Source organism: Gymnoscopelus microlampas (assembly GCF_963454915.1).
Source record: "Gymnoscopelus microlampas genome assembly, chromosome: 10".
Taxonomy (NCBI): Eukaryota; Metazoa; Chordata; class Actinopteri; order Myctophiformes; family Myctophidae; genus Gymnoscopelus; species Gymnoscopelus microlampas.
The window spans coordinates 44,985,567-45,003,672 of NC_139947.1; the positions used below are offsets into that span (position 1 = coordinate 44,985,567).

Here is an 18,106-nt window from a genome sequence, read left to right on the forward strand (position 1 = left end):
AGAGAGAGAGAGAGAGTTATGACGTGAGTTATGACGACAGTGTTTTACAGTTGCAGTTGACACTTGTCAGTCCGGTTGGCTTGTTGAGAGTTAGTATGTAGGCTGCTGTACTACTGTACTGTACAGTAACTAGTGAGTAACTGCCGCCGTTTCATTACGTTTTTAGCCAGTGAAGTTGGACTTCGCTAGAGACACTTTTTTTTTTTTACACAATTTACAGGCAAATCGGACTTCTTCAATCGGGAAGATAATGGATAGCGAGACGAGAAAGAACAACGGAGAGGCAGAGGCAATTGCACTGAATAAACCAGGTGACGTAGAGGTAAGATAGCCTATAACCCTACGTGCAACTTACGCATATGGCACTGTGATGGATCAAACCAACTCATACATATAAACTTTATTTCAGACACAATAGGTCCATATAAGAAACAGAGATGCAAAACAGACAATAACAACACATAACCTGAGTACAAGACTGTTTTCACTCCATAAAGCCAAGATCAATTAAAAACATATAAACTAATTGGCTCCAGTGTTTCCAGAAGCATGAATATCCTGTATATATTTACTAAGAATAATAACTCGTTCTTACTCCTATAAGCTTTGAGTTATTTGTATTGTATGTATGTATATATATTGTATGTACAGTATCAAGTACTGTTCTTAAGTAAAATTTTGAGGAATTGTTTACTTTACTGGGGTATTTCCAATTTTCAATACTTTTACTTCTACTCCACTACAAATATTGTACTTTTACTCCAATACAATTATTTGAAAACGTTAGCTTCTAGTTACTTTGCAGATTTAAATTATTATATTATAAAACATACATTAGCCCTACATATAGGCTATTTGAAAATAGCCGATCTAAACGCTTTGTGAGCTTGTAGATCTGCTATTTTTAGTACTTTTACTTTTGGTACTTTAAGTATATTTTGATGCCAATATTTCTGTAGGCCTACTTTTAACCAAGTAACATTTTGAACACAGGCCTTTTACTTCTAACAGAGTATTTTTATATTGTGGTATTGCTACTTTTACTTAAGTAAAATAGCTGAGTACTTCCACTGCCTAAGTTAACATTCAAGTCTGTCTTGTCTGTTCTCTCCTCTCTCTCTCTTGCCCTCCACTCTTTAGTTTGAAAATTAGACTAAACTGTCTCTGTACTTTTGATCAGAGTCAGGTATACAGTATGGGGTATTTATTTAGTTTATTATTTTAGTGTCAGAATGTTGGCACTGGAAATACTGTGTTCTTTAAAATGTGTCTGAATAATCCCGTAAGGGATGGGCTGTGTTGAGGCAGCCAGACACGAAAATACAATTATTAATTCATTCATGCATTCATTCATTCATAGACGTGACATTTTGACACCTGGCTGTCACACCACACTAGCCTACTACACTATCACCTACCTTCCTCTGATATAGGAACTTGCTTTGATTTTGTGAAGCCAACTATACATTTTGGTGATGTGTTACACAAATATTCTAGTGTAGTCTATTCTAGACAGCTTAGTCTAGTCTAGCTGTTCATCTTCCAAATATTTAAGCTCTATGTAAGATAGTTTTTTGTTTTACCATTTCGTTATAATTAGGATTCACGGTTTGGGGATAATATCGTGGTGCCATGGCTTCCCATAAAAGTGTCATGTTCAAATACAGTTTAGTGCTTTGTAAACTTTCCAGGACTTTGCATTTGTCTGTGAGAATTAATTTGCCTGCATGACTGCTGTGCTCACATCCCAGAAAATGCTGTGTCCACTGATGTTGTTTACTTCTAGCAAGCACTGCAAACTCTCATGTGGTGTAGTAGCCTAATACAGTAGCAAATGCTTTTTTCAAGGAGGCAATCTGAGTTGACACCTGATATCACACAGAAAAATGTATGATCATCATTCATTCTACTGAATGAAATGAACACTATTTATATATATATATATATATATATATATATATATATATATATATATATATATAGATATATACGTATTATATTGTGTGATTTGGGGTATTATGGCTCACCACAGGACTCTGCAACTTCAAGTTCAAGTGTACATAAAAAAATCACACCTGTGTGAAGGTAGCGGCGCCTTTGATACATTTTGTCATCAATAAGTGTTTATAATGTGTTTATAGCCACGTGTCACGTGAAGCTTGACCAATCACTTTGTTGACGTGTCTGACCAATCAGAACGTTGACGCAAAAGCCAGGTATAGAGGTGCATGGCTTGGCAAAAAAAACAATAAGTGTTTATAATGTGTTTATAGCCACGTGTCACATGAAGCTTGACCAATCACTTTGTTGACGTGTCTGACCAATCAGAACGTTGACGCAAAAGCCAGGTATAGAGGGCTACCGCTCTATACCTAAAGGTATAGAGCGGCTAGCGCCGCTAAAAAATGAATAGAGTGAAAATATCAAATATACAAACAAATGTCAAACACAAGTGCATAGACAGAGTTCCTCAGGCTCTTGTGGAAATATAAGACAAAATGTATGAGAATGGAAGTATGATTAGTATGTGATAAGTGATGTGCTATCATTGGCGTCAAAATAGAGGGTATCAGTGATGCACTTAGCCAAGTGGCCGTATATTGTGAGTGAGAATGTTGCTATCGTGAGAGAGATTTGTGGTGAATGTAGCGGAGAGAGAACATCTGGGAGCATGTCCTATCTTGTATATTTCTTTCTTTCTCTCTCTCTCTCTCTCTCTCTCTCTCTCTCTCTCTCTCTCTCTCTCTCTCTCTCTCTCTCTCTGTCTCTCTCTCTCTCTCTCTCTTTCTTTCAGGTGTGCCAGCACTGCCACTCCCTTCTCTTCTGAAACCACACCTAGTGAAACACTAACACATACAGTAGTTACGCAAGTTACGCAACACACAGAACAATGGCAGACTGTACTGACAGCATATCTAACAGTTTTTTCTGTGATTTTCTGTCATGGACACTTTTAACAAAACACCTGTCATAGAATTCCTAACCCTATAAGGACTACATTTATTTAAGTTCCTTTCTTTTAGAATAACACAGTATATAGAGTACTTGGGAAAGGAGAACTTATAAAATATCCAAGACACACTGTTATAAATAAATAAATAAAGAAAACCTGTATTACTGCATGGCTTGGCAAAAAATATTGCTGACCACACAGGTCATGACGGTATGGTAAGCACATGTCATTTTAGCAGTATTTTTTACTTACCTGAAAAGTGCTATATGAATAGACTTGCTCTGCCTTTCTTCAATTAAACTCTCCTCTCCAAATTCACAGGCACAACACACAGACCCCTCTGGTAAAGTGTACCGGGCCATCAACCTGAATCATTACGCCACTAAGAAGAGTGCAGCTCAGAGCATGTTAGACGTAGCACTGCTGATGGCCAACTCTTCTCAGCTGAAGACTGTTCTGTACGTGGGGAATCAGTACCGTTTCTATACTCCCCTCATTGTCCTGCTGTCTATCTCCCTCGTCTTACAAGTTGTGGTGGGCCTGCTGCTCGTCTTTATTGGTAATTGAATAAACTTCTTATCCCTCTCTTACACGTCTGTTCAATATTGACCCTTCTTTTCTCCAATTCTACCCAAGGATTTGGTACATATATACTCACCCATTTTTGTCCATCCGACCCCACCCCTCTTATCTCTATTTACAGTGAAGTATGACCTAAATGATAGGAAGAAGCATGCCAAGTTGAACACAATGAACAACGCTTGCACAGTGTTTGTGTTCTTCACGGTCCTCATCAACATCTTCATCACGGCACTTGGATTCGATGGACGCAGACTTGGGTAGGCACACACTGTGTCAGTCAGTCAGTCAGTCAGTCAAGGCAAGGCATTGGCAAGTTTATTTGTAAAACTAACATATTTCCTACACAAAGTATATTCAAAGTGCTTTACATAGGCATAAAAAGGCATTTATACTCATAAACAGGCTTTTAAAAAGGAATGAAGATATGGGACTCAAAGCCACACAATGTTGAAATCTGGGACTCGAGGTCCCCACCACCAGGGGAACTTGAACTCCATGAAGCTGGCTGTACAAGAAATGGGACTTTAACCCACATAATTATGGCCTTGAACACATACAATTTAAAAAATCTATTCTATTCAAAACTCTTGTGAGGAATTACTTATGGGAATGAACACCAGGGAACTCTAACTCCAGTAATCTAGACTTTAACAACACAAAACTATACAACAATTATAGTATATATAGTGTATATACACATAATAAAGATATTAATCAATGTCTTTTTTTTAATTTATTTTTTACTTTTGTTAAAAAAGAAAATGCATTGACAGACTGACTGACATTCAGTATACTGAATGTCGGTCAGCCTGCATTTTCTTGTGATGATATTATCGTCACTGTTTATTGGATACAAACAGTTCACAAAATAAGCCGGGCGGGGAGGGTGATATTTGTCACTGCCCTAAGGGCTGGGGTGGCGCCTGTCACTTGGGAACATTGAGTGGGAGGAGTAGGATGAATGGCAGGTATGCTGTAATGGTATAGGTATTTCACCCGTGGTGCGATATGGTGGCCAAGTATCGGTATAGTATGTCGTATCATTGCGGTGGCTGACACCCACATTTTTATTATTCATTTATCTTGATTTAATGCTATATAAATAACCAATAAACTAAATTTACACTATATGAATACACTTTTTTAGTTTATTGTTCAATGCAGAAGGGCAATGAATTAAACGAGAATGCAACATTGTCTACAAATCACTCTTGTTTCCTTTAATAAGGATTAAGCCTGGGCTATGTATAAGCTGTCAAAAAAGCAAATTGTTTAAGTGCAAATAGACCTAAGAATGGAGCTTCAATTCATTAACAAATTAATGAATTAATTATTAATAAAAGGAGAATGTTTGTCCAAACTGTGCTAAATGAATGCAGTAGGCTAAATATTTTTAAATGAAAATAAAAACAGAACACATCAGTCTTCTATTTGTCCACTCAATATTACTTTTGTCAACTCTTATTAGTAATATTTTGTTCCTTCCCAGGTCAGCAGTGATGTCACTACCAGAACCACACTCCTTTCCCATCACCATTGTCCAGAACTTGACTGGAGGCATCTAATGTAGTGGTTCTTAAATAGTTTCAGCAATCTAGAAAAATTAGGGATTTCTTCTCCCACCCTGGGACTCGTTAAATCTGAGGGACATTGGACACTTGGTAAACTGATACATCATGGAAATATGTTTGATTAGAGGAGGCCAGTGATAACCTAAAGTCCACCATTCAATATTAATATATCTCAATATTGATTATCCTCATGTTTACGTGCTTACCCATTGTCCTCTATAAAGAAAGTACTGTATCATTATTATTTTTTAAACCCTTCTTAATTTGGTAACTTCAAACGTTTCTTTTAGATCTCTGGACGACACATTTTGATCTCAATGCAGCTGTTATGTAACCACTTAACTACCATACTTGTCCCTGTGCTGATACGTTTTAGGGGAAGTGGGCCCAGAGAATGCCCCTTTCCAAAATTCAAAACGTCAAAACGAAAGTGTTTTCATTTAAACCAAAAACCTAAATATAAAAAATCTGCCACTATCACAGATTTGAACCCTGATTAGTCTGTCCCTGTCTTGGCATATAGACTACAGTATATCTCCTCAGAGTACATAAGAGATGCCAACAAACTCATTTAGTTTTTCACCTTTGAACCTATCTGTATACTCTTGACTCATACCCCTCTACACCGGTGCATGCATTTAGTCAGGAGTTTGTTTTGTTTTGTTCGTGTATGTATATCAAATGATTTACTTACTGTATGCTGTAGTTTCTCACTTTCTCATAACATGTTTTCTAAAAGCTATTGGGACCATCTGAGCAGAATTTGCACATTTTATAAAATGTACTATTTAATGTTTTTAATACTTTAAATGTACTGTATAGCTGCTTTGTATGTTATCTGTACGGAACACAGTAACACTCACACCTTATGGACAGTATATGACTGTAGATACATCCTCACACATTTGATGTATATTTGTTTTTGATATTTAGCTAAATAGACGGCAGAACAGTGTATTTGATCACGTACCATTCTTGTGACTTGAATATTATTTACCTTTATACTTTGTTTGTTTTATTTTTTGTAACCTTTATACTCGATGCATATTTTTTACTCTTTAATAATCTTTATTTAATGTAACTGCAATTCATAAAAATAATTTCATCCACTCCTTTATACCTGGTGTAAACTAGTGATGTGACAATAAAGTTATGAATATTGAAGTTGTATGGCAGTCTGAACTGCTTCCTCGTTCCCAACATACAGTACACTGGAAACTGGACTTGTAACCTTCATTTAATAACATTCACCAAGACGACGAAAACCAAAACCTTGGGTTTAGAAAGGACATATTGTGTGGGCATTCTGGGCAACAACAGTAAAATATGCTCATTAGGCTACACAGTTCACAACAGTTCTAAGTCATGCTAATAAAGCATATTATACTGTATTCTCCACAAAAGACAACAAATCACATTTATAAAAACTAAAATCTTTTGCATAAAAGATTTTAAAATTAGAGAAAATGTGAGATTGCATATGCATCTTGATGCATCTTGGTGCAATAGGGTCCATGCATCAAAGTAAGGAGCATTTTTAAATCCCATGCAATGGCAGAATGCAATACTATTCTAGCCGATAAAATGTCCAAAATGTGTGTAAATTTTGAAAAAAAGCAGGAAAATCGGCAAACACAAATCACAAACAAAGAGAAATCACATCCCTATTTCAGTGAAAGGATTCTGTGTATTGTTCTCCATGCTGCAATAGACAAAGTAGAGGAAACCTGCTACCAGCGCAAATAACAGCAGCTTAATTACTGTGGACTTGCACCCTCCTCCAGACTTTTTGATCGGCTTTCTAGCTTGTACTGTGCTGATACTGGTTGCACTGGTGCTCTGGATTGGGGGCCTGCAGGAGAAATGAAAGATTTGAAATGTATAGACACTCGCACGCACGCACGCACACACACACACACACACACACACACACACACACACACACACACACACACACACACACACACACACACACACACACACACACACACACACACACACACACACACACACACACACACACACACACACACACACACACACACACACACACACACACACACTCTCTCACACACACTATACTCACTCTGTGTCCTGGTCCGACTCCTCATCGTTGACCTGCTCAAAGCTTCCTCTCCGCCTTAACCTGGTGGAAAAACAAGACAGTGTGGTGAGTTTAGAAATTACTTTGTACATTACATTTGCAGGTCTAGGGGTCTATGGTTGACCACGGTAAAAACAAGTATATGGAGTAACAAAGTCTTATTCTGGAATGGAGTTTAATTGCACATGGATGATCAGAGAGTGCCCATTCCCTCAGCAGAATGCATACTGTATCTCTACAGACTACAACCACAGCAATCATGGCATATATGAGGTGTGTGTGTGTGTGTGTGTGTGTGTGTGTGTGTGTGTGTGTGTGTAAAAGCTGTACTCACATGTCCCCGTAGGCTTCATGTTTAACCTATTGAAATAACATTGACATTATTTACACAGATGGTGTATAAAAATAATAAAAATAGTAGGCAGGCACACAGAACAACGGAACTTACTGGATTGTGATATGTAACGTAGGTTACCTCCTCTTCTGTAACAGAAAAGAAAACATCACAAATCATATATACTGTTGTACAGTCTATTTGGATTAGACCAAACATGAACACACTTTGGACCTCAATCATAAAAGTGCTCAGTAATGGGTGGGAGGGATTGTGGGTATTATTTTTTTTCTTTTTTTTTGTCTTTTCTTCTTTTCTTTTGATTTTGTTGTATAGTAAAAAGAAAATGAAATGTACATTGTGCAACGTATATTACATTTTGTAATCTTTTGTTCTTCATATCTTAAAGAAAAAAGGTGCTCATTGAAATGAATCATCTGGTAATTCATGCATTTGTTAACCCATTTAGATCTGGAACATCTATACATTGTTACACCTTTCAAGCAGGGAACACCTCTGTGTGTAGTTGTTGCTATATACAGTATATATAGCAACAAAATCTTTACCAGAATTTTTCAGAAAACTTAGGTCAGGATTTAGAAGGCGTTTTTAGAATCGGCCTCAGGTCAATGATGATATAATATGTAATATTTTAATTTTAGTTTTTGACAATAAATAAAACAGTGTAACCCACCCTAAGCTTTCTTTTTTCCTTTAGTTATGGTACTTGTCATAAGGAGGACATCTGTGTCTGACATTTGTGACTTCTATAGACGAGGTCCAGACTTTTTCTCTCCCTTAGTGTATTTAACTCAGAACATGAACACTAGATGGCATGAGTGACAAAGAAAGGACCCATTCCAGAGGTCGTAAATATCAGTTACAGCGCTGTCGTTCCAATTTGTCATCATTTATTTTGCATGACTATCTTCTGTTGTTTGTAATATTGATGCTGGATGGCAGCCCAGTAAGATATACATTAATAATAATGACCATGACACTGTTTGAATGATGACAATATTGTATAAGCACAATAACAGTATTGTGTTGTAGAGTTCAGAGTTTGCTTACTTTACCACTTCAGACTGTGAACAGTAATTTAGTAGTTTATTTATGAATTGATTTAATTCTAAGTGAATTGATCTGTACTCTGATAGGCTCTTACTTAATCAGTTTATGTTAATGAAGTATGGAACATGAAGATAGCTTTCATTTATTTATTTATCACAGAACAGAGTAAATAGTAAATAGTACATTTTTGCACAAGATATTTGTCCTGGTGATGCTGGTGCATTACTCTGAATAACAACAGTAAAGAAACATCTCATATATGTACTATCAATAGTGTAAATATTGTCTACTTCCCCTAAAAGACTAGTGACATTGAGATAACGAAATGGTTTAATGTCGGTAAGGTAACCACTTTCAACCATCCCTATTTTGGGCATGTATTGTCAAAAATGGTTGCGATGCAACAGGTTGTAAATGTGTAGATCAACTATTTTTGCTATTCGTCGTATGATTAAGTATATAGGGCATAATTGGCTATGGAAGCTCCCTTAGGTTACACAATGTGAAATTAAGATATAGATTGGTTCAGGTTGATTGTTATGTTCGGGAGAACCTTGTCTCCTAACAATACAGTGTACAAATAAATGTCTAAACGCCCCTCAAAACAAACAGCGCACAATTCCCCCAATTAAGAACCTGTGTCCTACTGTACCTTCCTCTCTGTAGTAGGTTTTGTCAGGGGAGTGTTGTGAAGAGCCTTTGGCCATCACTTCATTCAGCTTCTTCTCATACAGCCTTCGTGTTGAGCCTAAACACACAAAGCACATTCTCTTAGTATGGCATTTAAATGACACTGTATCAATATCATGTATCATCATTATACAATATTAACCATATTATCAATATTATCTAGTTTATTATTAGCATTGCATTTTAGATGGAACGTGGAAACGTGTGTTACTCATACCAACTATGGGTCCATGTTTGATGCCATACTCAGTCAGCAAGCTGCTGATCTCCTGGTCACTTTTGTTACTCAAAGACATCTACAAAACCCTGACACAGAGAGAGAGAGAGAGAGAGAGAGAGAGAGAGAGAGAGAGAGAGAGAGAGAGCGAGAGAGAGAGAGAGAGAGAGAGAGAGAGAGATAGATAGAGTGAGAACTGAGAACAGTTTGAAATTGAAAGTAATCCCATGCAGAAGGAAGGGGAGGAGACATAACTGCCGCCCGCCTGGCTTAAGGCTTTACTTGGCTGCCTGCCATGATAAAAGCAGCTACAAACTATGAGGAAATTCTTCAAAACTCTGCTCTCAAACTATAGGTCCTTAAGTAAAAGTATTCATTGAAAGTGACGGAAAAGCAATGAACGAGAAAAACATGCACTGCAGTAGTAATAGTGATTCAATTCAGTCAGGAGCAGATAAATGAGAACAAAACTTTCATTATGAGAGTCGTTAGCAACTGTTTTGCCTTTGTCAGATACGTTTGGTCTTACTGCGTAAGCAAATAGTAGAGTAGGCTACACATCTACTGTACAGCGCGACATATTTAATCAGTCAAAGGCTCAATGAGAGTACGTTTCTGGAGAAATGAACGGGATTCACTTACCTTCGAAACCAAGAAGCGTTAACAATGTGGCTCAGATCCCAGGCGAGGTTCTGCACACACACACAACCAGCGGCAGCGACAGTAGTGGAAAGGGGGCGTGACGCCGGACCACATCTGGATGACCCACCTTGGTCGTCACCACGCCCAGTGGACTTCAAAACTAAACGGGATCTACGATACGAATACGAGCAATGCACTCTGTCTAGCGGCCATCAGTTCAAAGTCCCTAGATGGGACTCTGGTCCAGACAGAGCGTTTATAGCTCTGGATGCTATTCCCACTGATAATTCCACGACTGTGCGAGGTCTCCAACTTTAGTAAATTATTTCGTCAATCGCTACTCATCAAAACAAAGTCTGTTTTGTTTTGTTGAAAGACTATTCTCCACGGTGGGAAACCCGCCTTCTCTGTATAATAATACACACTTTAGGGGCAGAAAATTAAATATGCCCGCCAGGCGGAAATTATTTTAATGAATCACTTGCGCCCTCTACAGATCTGGTCACTATAAATTACCGTTGACCAAATCTGTAGAGGACGCAGGTGAGTAAATAAAATAATTTCCGTCTGGCGAAATATTTTATCTCCCCAAAAAGTGTATTATACAGAGAAGGTGGGGGGTCCTGAGACGTTTCCCACCGTGGAGAATAGTCTTTCAACGACACAAAACAAGCTTTGTTTCGAGGAGTAGCAAAATCGTTTCCTTTATTTGTATTAAAGTTGGAGACTTTGGAGTTTTCAGTCCATGGGAATAGCACCCGCTCCTAAGAGATCTGGACCAGAGCTAGGGCCCACCTAAAGCTGCCGAAAACTAAATCTCATCTCAATTTAAGTTAATTAAACGTTTAAAATACAAGGGCATGTTTACCTATATTTTGCTCTTAAAACTATATTTTTGATCTGGTAAACGGTGTGGTGCTCAAACTTTGCAATACACATGCGAGTCTTTGTGGATTTAAGGAGTTATGAGTTTTATTATGCAAGTCTTTCCATATAGGTTTTCCTTTACTGCAGCGGCCTCTGGAGGAATCCTAGTATGGCCATAAGGCCTAATATGGGTATGTGACTGGTACATGAAGTATTCCGGGAAGGGCGTTGGCTGCAGTAATCTACAAAGTTTTCAATTGTGTAGGATTGCATTTCTGTGCTGTAGTATGATATACCAATTCTCCAGGCAGTCCATATTATGTAAAACTACTTATGAGAAAAGTAACTTCTCCATTTGACACGAATCCATGTATGAGAACAGAATACATCTGTCACACTCACAACATGACATGTTGCATTTGAAATAACACAACAGCATGTTGGTGTTCATTAATTATTCACTCTTGTGGTTTTGACAAAGCCTCAGCTTACAAAAATTAAACGTTTAGCAGTGTGAACAAACACAAAATACACAACGAGATAGGCAGAAAAAATACTTAGACAACTTTATTGTGTATCAAAATACTGTAAGTCTTACAAACACTTTAAAAGCTTTTCTATTTAAGACAAGATGCATTTTTTTTGTTGTTCTGAAATACTGAATACACACAAAGCCAGAGCTAAAAGGATGAAGGGAGGGGGTCGGCGGGTGAGGGGGAGACATTTTACAGAACCACAAGGTAACAGTTCTCATTAAATCATTTTTGGTCATTATATTTATAGGACAATAAAGTTCATACACCAAACATACTCTTCAGCCCTTCTGTCCAGCTCAACTCTGGATATGTCCCTTTTTATGTAACAGCTCCATTTTTTTCAACATCGACCACATCACACAACTTATTTTAATCTAGTTCTGATCCTTTTTGTTTTGTCCTTTTGTTTTGTCTTTCTGTGTCTGAAGAGTGAGTTTTAGTGCCAGTAATGGAACATGTGTAGCATATTTGGATCATGTATAGAACACGCAGAGAGTCTAGGCAATATCTTCTCAACATCAGTGTCAAGAAAGCATGTCATATAGTGACGGTAAGCTACTTTGACAGTTATCTACAACCTACTAGCTGATACTAACCTTTCTCTTATTACTAGCCTATTCACACCATTGTAGCTCAAATCCTTTGGCGTTGCCCATTTTCCTCATTCTAATCCTTATGGGTTATGGTTTTAAGAACAGCAGTGCCTAAAACTGGATCTAGCAGCAAGTAAAACAAATGGGTTGGCTAGAGAGCAGTATGAACATACTGGACTGGCATGGGTCACTCAGCACTAGGTTTCAATGCAACAAAAACAACCTTGCATAATAATGGGCACATCTTTTTTTATAGATCTTTATGGGAACAATTATGGCACTATCCAACTTTGTCAGCGGGCAATCCCGGGCATAACATTTTCATTGGGGTACTTTTACTTGTGGTTCTCTTATAAAAGTAGAGTTGCATCACAATGCACCTGATTTTTTTGTTGTTGAAATATTGTATATTTCATGATTGTTCACAAAACAGAAGTTTCCAAAGAATGTATTCATTATTCATACTAGGGCGGTTTCAGCAGTGCAAGAGTGAACCTCCATGCTATGCAAGGCTAAAAACTATTCTGCTACACTATTCTACAGTATAAGCTAGCCTATCCTCCTTCCTAAACTATTTTAAAGTACACTACAGTCTAATCGTCCATTAAACAGTGTCCTTGTTTGAACATGGAAAAGCCTAAGGCACAACTGATGGCTAGTTTACAGTAATTAAAAAAAGGTGCATAATCCCCCCTTCTAAATCTACTAGTGGATAATGATTAGGAGAGGCATGAAAAGAATGATGGGGAGAGAAAGGAAGAGATGAGTAGAGTGGACTGATGAAAAGGAACAATTCAGTGTCTATGCATTCATCTTTGGGAGACTGAGTGGGAGTCAAAAGGTTAGCTGGTTGTTACAGTGAAGTGGAAAATGTTTGGTTTCAAAGACTCCGCTTCAGAGCACAATGATATCTGGCTTCAGGTAAACATTGACGTGGGAGTTTGTTTTCTGGACTGGTCAAACAGCAATATGTTAAGGAGGGGGAGTTGGGGGGTTCTTATTAGTTCTGCTTTAACACAGAAGGGACTGGGTTTTGTAAACAATAATGTTGCAGGTGCTGATTGGTTAGATTGAAGACTGACAGAAATTTCAGCTGGTTAAAACAGTGATACGATAAAGGGCTTTCTCTCCGATATCGGTGTTGGTGGGGGTTTAGACAGTGATGTGATAGGGGCTTCCGGGAATGTGCTCATCTCCCCATTTCACCACCAGGATGTACTCGCCCTTCTCTTTGAGCTGGTAGCTGACATTGTACATGCGGTTGCCCAAGTGCTTCACTAGGATCTCCTCGCACGGGACCTTGGGACCATCCACACCGACCAGGAGCATGTTACGCCCTGCAGAGACAGAGAGAGAGAGAGAGAACTTAGAATAAATACCCACAGCAACTCAAAGAACCACACACACTATAAAATCCAGGGGCGATTGGTATATTGTTTTTGATTAAGTATTGGTGAAATAGTTGGAAAAACATTTTATTTTTTATTGGCACTACGTTTACTGAGAAATGTCCACTCAAAGATTGTTGGCATGTTGTAGCAATGCTAATGGGGGAAAAAAATTATATCAGCTCGGACCACACCCATCTTTAAAGTCGGCCTTCATTATGATCTGAACTGGTTGTGACACCATCATGGTGACAATATCTGTCCAGACATAAAACCACAAACTGAAAACAATACCAGCCACACTGTCATGGCTGGCAAAAATCCTTTTAAGCAGCGCACAGGCTTGAACAAGGTCCCCACATTTCTTGGTTTGTGGAACTATGTTAAGAAGAGTGATGGTGGTGAGGTTAGGCTAGGCAATATTCAAAGATTCAACAGCTCATACATCAAGTATCATCTTTACACTTTCTGTTGATATTTTCCTCTTGCTAGGTTGGCCTACATCAACTCCAATAGTATGAGGAAACCCCGGTATACACTTTTGTGCCATAACCACACACACACACACACACACACACACCTGCTTTGCTGCAGTCAACACTAAAGCTGTTCTTCTGTCCAACAAAGGCCTTGGTCAGGCCTGCGCCCTTGGCGACGACCTTGCTGGCATCTGACTGGGCGGGAGCACCCTGCTGAGAGCAGCTGATGGCGCGGGTCACAGGGTCGACCGTCACAGATGAGGTTTCGTGCATACTGTGACTAGACACCAATTTGGAACCTGGAAGATTAGGAGAGAAGAGATATGAGAGAGAGGTTGAAAATCATATTGACCTCTATCATCATGTCAGTGAGGCTGAAACGGTCTCCCTTAATCTGTGATCGACAATGCATGTAGAGACTGCATACTGTATATTATTGACCATATTCGCACATTGGTTAATTTTCCCGTAACTTAAACTGTGTACTTCGTCGAACGATGGTTTCATGTGGAAAAAATTGACGATCTACAAGATATGCCATTTTGTGCCTATAATGACATGCCCAAAATAGGGATGCCAGGTTGAAAGTGATTAAGTAACATAACAGCAAAATGACCGCCTCGGCCGGTGTGTGAATGTGGTCAATGTACATTCTATTTTCCCATGCCAAAGAAGCTCCTACACACCAGTGATCTTGGCCTTGTAGGGGCTGCCGACGATGTGATAGGGTCCACCGTATTTGATGGAAATTAGATAGTTGCCGGGGGCCATCGGGGTGTACGTGACCCTGTAACCCTCCGAGCATTCCACACAGTCCATCTTAACCTTGGAAGGCCCGTCGATCGTCACGGCCAAGGCCCCCGCGCCAGCCTTTGTGGTGTTCACCACAAACTCACACGCAGTGCCTGGGTGTACATGAAGGTTGAGGTGAGCATATTTGGAGGAAAAATGTAATTTGACCGAAACAAGAATTAAAATATTCATTGTTGGCAATGAATGTTCATTCATTGCCAATATCTATCCAATATAACTACCACACTTGCCGCTTGTAAATATGTCACAATAGACTTTAGAGATGCATGTTACCTGTGGTGCCTCCCTCCAAGCCTGGTCCATATGCTGACACCATCCCAGGGTCCCCAGCCTGGCCCATCTCTCCTACACGGATCTTAAATGGACTCCCAGGGATGTGGCTGCCATTGAACTTCACATCAATAAGATAGAGACCGTTCTCTCTGGGGATGAACCTTACTGCGTACTTATCTAGTGAAGTGGAGATTTTCAGGGTAAGTGGAGAATTGACATTTGCATGTTCATCAAATCCAATTAGTTGGGTGTTCTGCAACACTGCAGGCTCCTCCCCACCAATCTGTCAGCATTGGCAATTATGTGTACACACATTTACATCTGCAGCCTGGATTCAACAGCATATATCAGATGAGGATGCCATTTCTGAATCACTGTTAAGCCTGATATATACTCAAGTCACACCAAAAATAGCTGATCTACAAGCACGACTAGGTATAAATTAAGCATTATTAATATTGACCACGTGAGTTTGCACATATACTGTACATAGACTTCTCTATATTGCATCCACATGGACACAATAAATAACTTAAGAGTAAAATGTTTTAAAAGAAAATGTAAGCTTTAGTGAAGTAAAGTGTAATGCAGTATAATGCACAAGGTCTCTGTAAAGAGCCTGACAGACGTTATGGATGCTAGTAATGAAAGATAATTGTAGAAATATTATACAGATCTAGACTATATTGAAGTGTATTGAACGCTGCATAGGAAAATGTAAAAAGCTGGTTACCTTGATCAATTTCAGTGACACAGCACTCCTCCAGGGCACCAGAGGGGCTGTGGACCTTGGCATCAATGACACCCTTTGCACCGTTCAGGCTGACGGCGAATGACGCCGGCTGATTCACCTTCAAGCCCGACTCCTGCTCAACAAGACAGACTCACACGCTCAACACTACAGCAACATTACCACTTTTACCACATGACTGCAATGCTACCAGACATCAGTAGCACCATCAAACACTGTTCACTCACGATTAACCACTTGAAGCCCCATATCATTTTTCGTACGACGAATAGACAAAATAACCGATCTACAAGCTTGTAGACCTGCTATTTTTGATAAGGTTTACATTTTGGGAAAATGGTTGCCTATTATGACATGCCCAAAAATGGGATGCCAGGGTAAAGTGGTTAACATGATAAAAAAACAACATTGCTCACCATGGTAACACAGACCATCCCACAGTCTATGTTAGCATAACCGCTTTCCTTACCTGGAGGCCGCTAACAGGGCTAAAGAGCAGGGCTGAACAGAAAAGTGGAGAAAGAGAAGATTTTATGGATGTTTCACGAAGAGAGATGAGTGAAAGGAGATAAGAAATTGTGCTCGTAAAGAAGTTAAGTGTGTGTATATTTGTATGCAAAGACCTTTGTGCATGTGGGAAAAGTGACTTTGCATACATGCAAGTGTGTATGATATACAGTGTATACACTGTATGTACAGCTCAGTGAGAGAGAACAGACACAGGGAGGGAAACAGCCCAGATCAGGCCTCTTTAACCCTTTAGCGCCCCTTTCTCGTCTTGGAGGGGGGGGGGGGGGAGACTGTTGGGAGCCTTTAGAACGAGGCACGAGAAACACACACAGTCCTCTAGTATCCCAGAAGCCTTTGCGCCACCCAACATTGCAGCAGCGGCAGATCCCATGTCTCTAAAAACCCACTCAAACTGTACTTTGATAGCTTGCAGTTTTATGTCCCAAGTTATCAAAAATAAGTTATTGCTGTTGATTGTGCAATTGTACTGTATCACAAAAGGTGAACTCAAGTGGTTTGACTGACACTAAGACACCAGAAAAGAGAAAGGCTTTATTACTTACCGGTACACCTGTGACTACACTACATTATTTATCCCAATATATCAGTCTGTCTCAAGCAAAGTTTACAAAGTAAAATCCTGATCCTGAGTGTATTTTGGTTCCATTTTCACAATCTAAAGTTCATTTAACACTCAGGATTTGACAAGATTTCCCAAGTGCAAATTGTGTCTTCACTCCAAAGTAGGCCTAACTACCCACACATTCCTAAACTTTCAGCACTCCCTGCAGCTGCTGCATTGTGGGCGATGTACTCTGGCCTGGTGTGTTGCTACACACGTGCATGGACGTGTGTGTGTGTCTCAGAGCCTCACCTGAAGACTGGCAACAGTGAGGCGCCGGGCGTCGTCCGAGGGCGACGCTACAGGGACCACGAAGGGGCTGTCAGGGATGTGCTCCTCATTGAACCGGATTGACACCTCGTAGTCACCTTCAGGGGAACACACCGAATGACAGGAAGTCACAAAAACAAACAAATGTAAAATTAACACTTGAGGATTTTACAGTTCACACACCTACAGTACACAGCACGTTTGCTCCTTACAACTACCATCAACACACAATGTAAAATACACACAAACTGCAAATGCAATGAAAAAGTACAAAAACAAAAAAGTATGGAATTTGGGGGCATAGAGAAAACGTAGTGTAAAATCAGATTGACAGGATGCAATTTTGATATATGATAGTTGGAAATGTTGAAACATTTCCAACAGTTGGAAATGTTTTTCTAGTTATCCCTCAATCTCTCTTACCAGGCTCCTGTACGATGTAGGACACTCCACTGGACCCATCCTTGCGGTCTTCAAAGGCAATCTCAGCCTTACTCGGCCCCTCCACAGCAATACTAAGACCACCAGCTCCCGCCTCCCTCGTCCAGATGCTGAACTCGGCTACAGAGAACACGGGGGAGTCACACAAAACTCGGATTATGAGAGATTATTGACAAGCAACACAGCATAGGAAGGTCTCCTGTCCTAAATCCGGTCGGCCATGATGGATATTTAGTAATTTATCAACACCACGACCAATGCAGACCTTTTCAATCCCACGCGGGAAATTAAGTTTCCGATTCACCCAGCTGATGGCTGCTCAGGAGGTCATATTGAGTGCTCGGGTCAAGCGTCTTGCTCATGGACACATAGCCGGGGCCAGGAATCGAACCTGGGACC

At 39.6% G+C, this 18,106-nt stretch overlaps 3 protein-coding genes across 9 annotated transcripts in view; 1 reads left to right on the plus strand and 2 right to left on the minus strand.

Annotated features, from left to right (window-relative positions):
* Positions 1 to 50: 50 nt before the first annotated feature.
* LOC311053406 (ninjurin-1) lies at positions 51 to 6,274 on the plus strand. Of its 3 annotated transcripts, none has more exons than XM_084068917.1 (4): positions 51 to 322; positions 3,275 to 3,512; positions 3,657 to 3,844; positions 5,025 to 6,274. In XM_084068917.1, exons 1-3 carry the CDS (start codon positions 251 to 253, stop codon positions 3,794 to 3,796), a joined length of 450 nt encoding a protein of 149 aa, XP_083925043.1. In that variant the 5' UTR covers positions 51 to 250; the 3' UTR covers positions 3,797 to 3,844; positions 5,025 to 6,274. The 3 variants fall into 3 exon arrangements, with proteins under 3 accessions (XP_083925043.1, XP_083925042.1, XP_083925041.1); XM_084068916.1 differs by having other exon boundaries at positions 3,657 to 3,833; XM_084068915.1 differs by having other exon boundaries at positions 53 to 322; positions 3,657 to 3,792.
* Positions 6,275 to 6,325: 51 nt separating this feature from the next.
* Positions 6,326 to 10,303, minus strand: emd (emerin). 2 transcript variants are annotated; one of them, XM_084068919.1, is made up of 7 exons: positions 10,165 to 10,303; positions 9,523 to 9,601; positions 9,268 to 9,363; positions 7,659 to 7,693; positions 7,545 to 7,570; positions 7,193 to 7,252; positions 6,326 to 6,958 (listed from the first exon to the last, which is right to left on the minus strand). In XM_084068919.1, the coding sequence occupies exons 2-7, from the start codon at positions 9,599 to 9,601 to the stop codon at positions 6,763 to 6,765; spliced, it is 492 nt and encodes a 163-aa protein (XP_083925045.1). In that variant the 5' UTR covers positions 10,165 to 10,303; the 3' UTR covers positions 6,326 to 6,762. The 2 variants fall into 2 exon arrangements, with proteins under 2 accessions (XP_083925045.1, XP_083925044.1); XM_084068918.1 differs by having other exon boundaries at positions 9,523 to 9,611; positions 10,165 to 10,276.
* Positions 10,304 to 11,574: 1,271 nt separating this feature from the next.
* The window catches only part of flna (filamin A, alpha (actin binding protein 280)), a 54,571-nt gene continuing 48,039 nt past the window's right edge, over positions 11,575 to 18,106 (minus strand). For all 4 annotated transcript variants that reach the window (XM_084068814.1, XM_084068813.1, XM_084068811.1 and 1 more), the window contains 7 exons: positions 17,690 to 17,827; positions 17,249 to 17,364; positions 15,847 to 15,979; positions 15,114 to 15,290; positions 14,714 to 14,932; positions 14,129 to 14,326; positions 11,575 to 13,497 (listed from right to left, as the gene is read on the minus strand). In XM_084068814.1, the coding sequence (XP_083924940.1) occupies positions 13,313 to 13,497; positions 14,129 to 14,326; positions 14,714 to 14,932; positions 15,114 to 15,290; positions 15,847 to 15,979; positions 17,249 to 17,364; positions 17,690 to 17,827 (1,166 nt within the window). In that variant the 3' untranslated portion in view covers positions 11,575 to 13,312. The remainder of the gene's footprint in view (positions 13,498 to 14,128; positions 14,327 to 14,713; positions 14,933 to 15,113; positions 15,291 to 15,846; positions 15,980 to 17,248; positions 17,365 to 17,689; positions 17,828 to 18,106) is intronic.